This window comes from Poecilia reticulata, linkage group LG23 (assembly GCF_000633615.1).
Source record: "Poecilia reticulata strain Guanapo linkage group LG23, Guppy_female_1.0+MT, whole genome shotgun sequence".
Lineage (NCBI taxonomy): Eukaryota > Metazoa > Chordata > Actinopteri > Cyprinodontiformes > Poeciliidae > Poecilia > Poecilia reticulata.
This window is the reverse complement of record NC_024353.1, coordinates 1,557,808-1,565,057: the sequence shown is the minus strand read 5'-3', so window position 1 is coordinate 1,565,057 and position 7,250 is coordinate 1,557,808. Positions and strand designations below refer to the sequence as shown.

Genomic DNA, 7,250 nt, shown 5'->3' with positions numbered 1-7,250 from the left:
TTTCTGAAAACTATGTTTTCTGCCCTTCTTATAAAAGGACACTTTAATTTGATCATTCCTTCCTCTTATCCCTGATCTATATCACTGTGAAGTGGTCCAGCTGGCTTTTAACATCCAGTTAATTTGCATTATTGCAAAAGAAGTGGAAATATTGTTAATTCATACAAAGAAAGATATGATTTACGCCCATTTTTTAAAACATGGCAACGCCTTAGCTGCGCCTATAAAGTACAATTGAAAAGAGAAACAGATTTCTTGTTTCCCTTTTAGACATTAAATAACATCGTAATGCAGCCATTTTGTTCAGATGTATTTAGTTATAGCACCTGTCATGAAATTTGAGGTGACTCTTTAATAGCTTCTGAATGCCTCAACGTATTTATTCCCAACACAAAGTCAGTGTGCAGCAGAGACCCATTCAAAACTTATATGCTTGTTGCAGTGTGGCAGCCAGTGTTGGATAGAGTTTCACATTCTATATATAAGTCTGTTGACTGTGTCCCCGCTGCTCTATTTAAATGCCAGAGTTCCACTGTCAAAACGGAGAGAAGGACGCAACAATATGATGGACCTTTTTGAGACCAGCACTTATCTTTTCAGTGATTTGCGTTACTTGGAGGAAGCGGATCATGGATCTTTACAACACATAGACATCGCAGGGGTCTCTCCTCTGTACTCCAACAGCAATGACAGCCCGCTGTCCCCAGGCCAGGATAATGTCCCGTCGGAGACAGGGGGGGAAAGCAGCGGAGAGGAGCATGTGCTTGCCCCTCCGGGTCTCCAGTCACACTGCGAGGGCCAGTGCCTCATGTGGGCCTGCAAGATCTGCAAGAGAAAGTCGGCACCGACAGACAGACGCAAGGCCGCCACGCTCCGGGAGAGGAGAAGGCTGAAGAAGATCAACGAAGCTTTCGACGCGCTAAAGAAGAAGACCGTGGCCAATCCCAACCAGAGACTACCCAAGGTGGAGATTTTACGCAGCGCCATAAGTTACATTGAAAGGCTACAGGACCTGTTGCAGACTCTGGATGAGCAGGAGAAAATTCAAAACGGAACTTCCTTGAACACCAAAGAGCTTAATGTAAGCTTTTACTGATTCACTCTCCTCAGAGGAAATTCCTCCTGGCGTCCAGTTGATGTTCTAAATCTGTTCCAACGTGTGCCTGGGGAACGAAATGACTTTCAAATGACACCAAAGTCCATACTTGAACTTTAAATGGATTTTTGCCCGTTTTGTTACAGTGTATTGTTTATTTTATATGAGCTTGTCACGAACATTTAGAAATTCCAGATTTGTGGGATGAGTAAAATCTTTCTGTCTTGCTTCAGCAGCTTGCCAGCGATGAGTACCAATGGAAGAAGTCCTCTGAGACCTGGCGGACCTCTGCTGATCATTCCAATGCAGCAATGAACCAGAGAGAAGGTACATCTGTCAGCAATTTCTTGCAATTAGCAGTTAACAAACTGAGTATTGCCACAACTGGCAAAGTGCAGATTCTCATTTCTTCCAGGCTGGGCAAAGGTAACCACAGTGACCATTTGCAGGCCAAACGACAAAAGCAGATTTTATTCAGAAGTGTCGTAAGGCAGTTTGAGCTGATGCAAACCCAATTTTCAACAATTCTCATAGTTTCATTTTTGAGCGGATGATGCTTCTTTACTTTTTGCAAGTGACACAAATTGTTTAGCGAAGTTGCGTCATTGTTGCCTTTCCCATAAATTGAATTTTTCTCATTGAAAATGTTGACTGTCAGTGGGATTTGCAAGAGATATTGATCTGGACATTTAGACTTTGCTGTTTTCTTTACATCGTTTAATATTCTTTCATTGACCACAAAAAAAAACAAACACTTAAATCTGACATGTTCCTCCAGAAAGTTAGTTCTCCTCCTTCGTGCTTCACACTTATTATCGATGCTAGTTCCTCTCACGAGCCCATCAGCATTAATTATGATATTAAAGTCGGAAATGTCTTTGTTAGTGTTTAGTGGACCAAATCCTCCTTAGATTGGGATCACATTTGTGGACCCGCACCTAATGTTTTGTCATGGTGCCAAGGTTTTTTGTCTCTAAGCATCTTACAGGAGCAGATGAGTGTACAACTTCCTATATTTTAAAGTTTTGAGGACAATGAACCATGTTCCACTGTTATAGCGTGGGCTCACACTGATAGGACGTTTATGACTTTAAGTTGTTCAACATCTCAGGTATTTGGTAAAACAATCTCGCTCTCGGTCATCCTCTGGTATGTTAATTTCTCTCTTTTTCTTATAACATACCTCAGATTTTTCAGTTTGCTGTAGATAGACACAGGTTTGTGGTAATGTATTCACAGAAATCACAATGCTTACAAAAGATCAATGTTTATGGGCCGAAAGGAAGAAGAGCTATGTCCTGCTCTGCTCTACTTATATAAATGAATATATATTTCATTAAACACTGGCTGCATCAAAATGTGTATTATGGGCCTCATTTTTAATGTGTTTGGTCTAAATTTGGACAGAACATGAAAGCTAAAAGCTACTTTTACTGTAGTTATCTTGTCTAAATAATTCTGTCAATAGAGGTTATGCATCCAGGACAATTACACAAATAGACGCACAATGGGCAGTGCTGCCAGTGTCGATTATGGCAAAGACAGAAGCAAAGAGTACATATAAATCAATTGTTCAACCATTTGTGCAAATTAATTAGAAGTTAATGGTCCATGTTGAGGCGGTATTTGTGCACACTGATTGATTGACTTCACTGTCAAACAAGCTTTGGTTGACATATTGTCTTTTGACAGCAAATGCATTTTGGTGCACCAGGCATTGTTACTTTTGTTTAGAGTTACTCAGCAGGTTTTACTACACTTACTCTGCCCTCCACAAACATTAGAGATGTCTGTAAAAGCCGAACAATCAGATGTTGTTGTTGTGGACATTAATGTTGGATTTTTGTACATTTTTCCTGACTTGGTGGTTAAAAATTATTTAATTTTATGACTTTTTGTACACCATACAAGCATATTACCCTGGTTTCATATGTCTTCTGATTAAAACACTAATAATACACTTTTCTTTGCTTTCAGTGACCAGCGAGTCTTCTGCGTCCTCCAGCCTCCTGCGTCTGTCCTCAATTGTGGACAGCATCACAAATGATGAGAAACTCAACTTTTCCGCTGCACCCTCAGAAAACTGAAACAGTCTGAAAAGATTTTAGTTTTATTTAAAATTTCCAATGTTTTTCTTTAATTTGTCTGGTTGTGATGCATAATTTTGGCTTTTTCTCACTTGAACCAGGAGGACAAAAATTTGTACATATTTTATATTGACGTGATTTATGAATGTATTTATTTTGCTTTCAAAGCTTAACAGATTGTTAAAACTTTGCATTTTATTTGAAAATTTGTACACACAGCTGACCTATAATAAATCACTTACTCTGTTGTACGGTTGTTTGTACAGTTTTTCAGGTTTCAACTGCATGCTGACGACGGCCCCATTGATGTTTTGTCTTACAAAAATTGGTAAAATCTTTGAAAAACAAAAACATTCTTTGTTAATTTTTCAATTTGCATCATGCCAGTATTTGTCACTTAGTTGCTTATAAGGATAAGCAAACACAAGTAGTAAAAAACTTAGCACTCACACCAGCGTTCATGGCTGTTAGAAGTCCATAAAAACTGTCGAAACCGCTGTGGAGCGGTTCGCTGCCAGAGTGCTGGTCTTTGTTCACCAGCAGACCTGATCCCACTGCAGTAATCTGAGTCTCCTCCAAACACTGCGTGCCTCCACGCTCCTCCCCTATCACATGTTGGGAACATGGAAACTTGGGCTCCAAGCACGAGTGCAAACCCCAGTGGGTTAATACAGTTATTTTAGCCGTTAGGTCTTAATTCATCATCACTCGAGTCTTTGTCACATGACAAAGCGCTTACATGAAATGCGTGGCTCAACGCCAGTGGCTTGGAAATCCAATCGGTCCTGTTTGTCATGTATTGACGTGACAGAGAAGGGGACGGGGTTTGACGCTTGATGTCGTGTTGCACGATGGCTCGCTCTGATCTCTGCAGATGGCTCACCGTGCTCGTTGACCTTTGGGACTCAGGCAGATAAAGCCTCATGCAAAATGTCACAGCTGCTCACCAGGTTTAAGGACAGAAGACCAAGCAATAACATCAACTCGGTAAAGAAAATAGCTAGGTAGAACATGAAGAAATGTTACTCCAGGTTTCAGCTTACAGGAAGTTTCTTCAAATAATGCTTACATTTGAAGGTCATTTCCTCTGTAGAGATCTGTGTGTGCTGAGCAACTGCTTGAGGATGTTACAGACTCTCACCAAGACTTTTTAGAGAGTCATTCGGAACAGTTAATGTGAAATTTTGATTATTATTATTAATTTCCACTTGCAAAAAGTGACTCTGACTCAACGAATTACACTCCTATTAATATGTTTAGCTCAATTTTTTACATTTTAAAACTGAATCCAGTCTTAGTACCAACTTGAATTTGATAGATAATCTGCAGAAGAAGCTGCAGATTGTGATAATAGCAGGGATGCCACTTTACTAATGCTTACAATTATTTCTTATAGAATATTAAAAAGGTATTAATAGATTTTATTTTTAATAAAATGTATATAAAAATATCATTGGCATTGTCTATCAAAAACAATGTGTTTGGTTGAATATCTGAACGGCACAAAAATATTTATTTAGCGTATTTTGTACCCAAATCTGACAGGGGTGTGAATAAATTTAGGCTTAAATTTCTCTTTCGTTTAATTTCCACCTAAAATGAACAAATTGTCAGCCTGAACTGCGCCGCTTCGGGTAATTGTACCGCTGACAGCTCGTAAGGATACAATGCGGATATTTCTCACAATGTGCCAAAACGTTTGGCAAGCCCTGTTCTCTGGGAACCGCTCACACCTAAGAAAACACGCAGGACTCTCAGCCCCTGAACTGCAGTCAGAGTTTGTCCGAGGGGCCACAGCTGAAGAAGACATCGGCCCTGCCGCAGCTTGTTTAGATGCTCAGAGGATCAAAGGCGGCTTTAGAGGCTGAGAACGACGTCGTCAATGAGAAAACCTGCCTAATTGAGCCCCGGAGGTTGATTGGCGCAGCACATGGCGCAGTTTTTGGATGCAGAGAGGGAGATTATACTGGCGCGCTGTGCCCGGTGATGTGATCTCCGTCCCAGACTGGTCTCTTGGGAACTTTCTGGGGTTTCTTTTCTGTTGTTCTCAAGGGTCAAAGGCAGAGTTAAGTGAGGGGCAGGGGGTGATCTTTTACGTCCCACCTCCTCCACGTCTGATAACCCTATTTCCTCCAAACGGCTCCGTGATCTGAATGAAAATATGGCTGGGCGTTATCGCATCATATTTTTTCAGAATGAGTACAAAAACATTAACACTTTTAAAAAAATTAAAATTTGTATTAATCTGCTGTTATATTTAAATATCATTTTTCTGCATATTTATGAATTAAGGAGCTTAATGCATGTTGAAAAACAAAGTGAAATATATAAAAAAAAATCTCTCAGGATTTATTTTTCACTCAGTATGAAGCAAAAGAAATGAAAAAAACTGACAAAATAACATTTTGAGTGGCAACACCATTTGTTTGGCAGTGAGCAGAGAGAAGTGCTGCCAAACCCTGCAAATCTGAGCGCTTCTCATGGCAAGATGTTGAAGGAAAGTTCGGGCAACTCGGAGCGCTCAGCTTCCAGGTTTGATCCCCCTCCTCATCCCCCTGTTATAGCATTCCACCTTTCATCAGCTCTGACTTTTAAAACACTGCCTTCACAGACTAATGACAATTATATGGTGTCATCAGCAACACACAAATCCCAGCAAGGTCAGGCAGGAGAAAGGCCGGCCATAGTTTCCTGTGCTTTGTCTAAGTGCAGATATGAAAAAGAACAACACAACTCACACAGATATTCACAGCTAAAAGATTCCATAAGGAAGCTAAAGTTAGGAATTACAATAATAAGCAAAGCATTTATATGATTTTGGAGAACATTACAGCATCTGTTTAAGTATAAACTGTTTATTTTCTGCAAAAAAAAACAACTAGAAACCTAATTATTGCCGACATTAGTGAGGATCACTCAGTAAACTAAGGGTTCTTTTCTCTGCATGCACCTCCAATATAAGATCAGACTAATGATAATTATTTAAGGTTTTTTTTTTTACTGAAAACTACAGAGCGGAGAAGCAAAGGAGCTCAGAAGTGTACACACCTTTTTATTTACTCTGTTATGTAAATTGCAGTATGGTCGACAATGGCCACATTTAGTTAAGCAGAATCTTTCAACAAATTAAAGAAAAAGTACAGAATCCAAGTGCAAACCTTGAACTGAATTGCCAAGATTTCCAACCAATAACAGCTCTGCGTTTAAAGCCTGTTAAGCTGTTGGTCGTCCACTTGAATAAAAACGATTGCACCGTCTTGGCCATCTGTTCGGTGCTGTAATGTGGCGCTTAACCTACGTCATTACCTTTTAATGGTTAAAATTTGGTCCACGGAGCTGAGGTACACAGCGGTGTCATTAGTTTTAATGAGCTTTGGCAAACAGGGGTCAGCGCTCTCTTGCAGCACCTTAAATGATGAGATTGGGCATTTAGACGGTTTGCCACTGTTTTGTGAATTAGCTGGGGCTTGAAATGTTACACCTTCCTTTGCAGCTGGGCTGCATCTGCAACGCTGTGGTCTCCACGGTAACAACTGGCTGGAAGAGGTCGCCCTGCTTTGCTGCACACTTTGGCCAAACAGATTGAGCCCTCGGTTGTTTTGCTAGCAAAGTGTAGCTGTAAGGTACAACATGGGGCTACTTACAGATTAGCTAAATCACATAAAGCCAAAAGACTGTTTGGAAAAAAAGCAGACCAAGCGGCAGATGGAGTTTGAAACACCTTGGAAAGCTGCATGCCCAGCGTTCATCGTGAAAATGGGGATGAGTGGGAAAACACCAGTAGGTGCAGATGTGGGAAACTCTGCAGGGTACTGGGGGGTGAGGTGGTGGTAGGGATGAGGCAGGGAGGGAACTGAACAAACTCCAGCCTGCCTTCTGGCTGGGCCAATGGGCCATGGTAATTAGATCTGACCAATGTAGGCCCTGGGCTTTAGCCCAGGGGCATATAAGGGGGGTCTGGGGCAACAGACCCCTCATATCACTCAGAGGTCTCCTCTCTTTCACCCAGCAACTTTATCCTCCTTCGTTCTATCCTGACGCCTTTTCTCTACCAAGCCATGGACGTC

At 41.0% G+C, this 7,250-nt stretch overlaps 2 protein-coding genes across 3 annotated transcripts in view; both read left to right on the top strand.

The window, feature by feature from the left end:
* The first annotated feature begins 484 nt into the window (after positions 1-484).
* Positions 485-3,434, top strand: myf6 (myogenic factor 6). Of its 2 annotated transcripts, none has more exons than XM_008400434.2 (3): positions 485-1,081; positions 1,330-1,423; positions 3,074-3,434. In XM_008400434.2, exons 1-3 carry the CDS (start codon positions 563-565, stop codon positions 3,181-3,183), a joined length of 723 nt encoding a protein of 240 aa, XP_008398656.1. In that variant the 5' UTR covers positions 485-562; the 3' UTR covers positions 3,184-3,434. The 2 variants fall into 2 exon arrangements, with proteins under 2 accessions (XP_008398656.1, XP_008398657.1); XM_008400435.2 differs by having other exon boundaries at positions 488-1,081; positions 1,333-1,423.
* A 3,746-nt stretch (positions 3,435-7,180) lies between these two features.
* myf5 (myogenic factor 5) overlaps positions 7,181-7,250 on the top strand; it is a 2,699-nt gene continuing 2,629 nt past the window's right edge. Inside the window, exon 1 of the mRNA XM_008400433.1 lies at positions 7,181-7,250. This exon is cut by the window's right edge and continues 444 nt beyond it. Coding sequence (XP_008398655.1) covers positions 7,242-7,250 — 9 coding nt within the window. The 5' untranslated portion in view covers positions 7,181-7,241.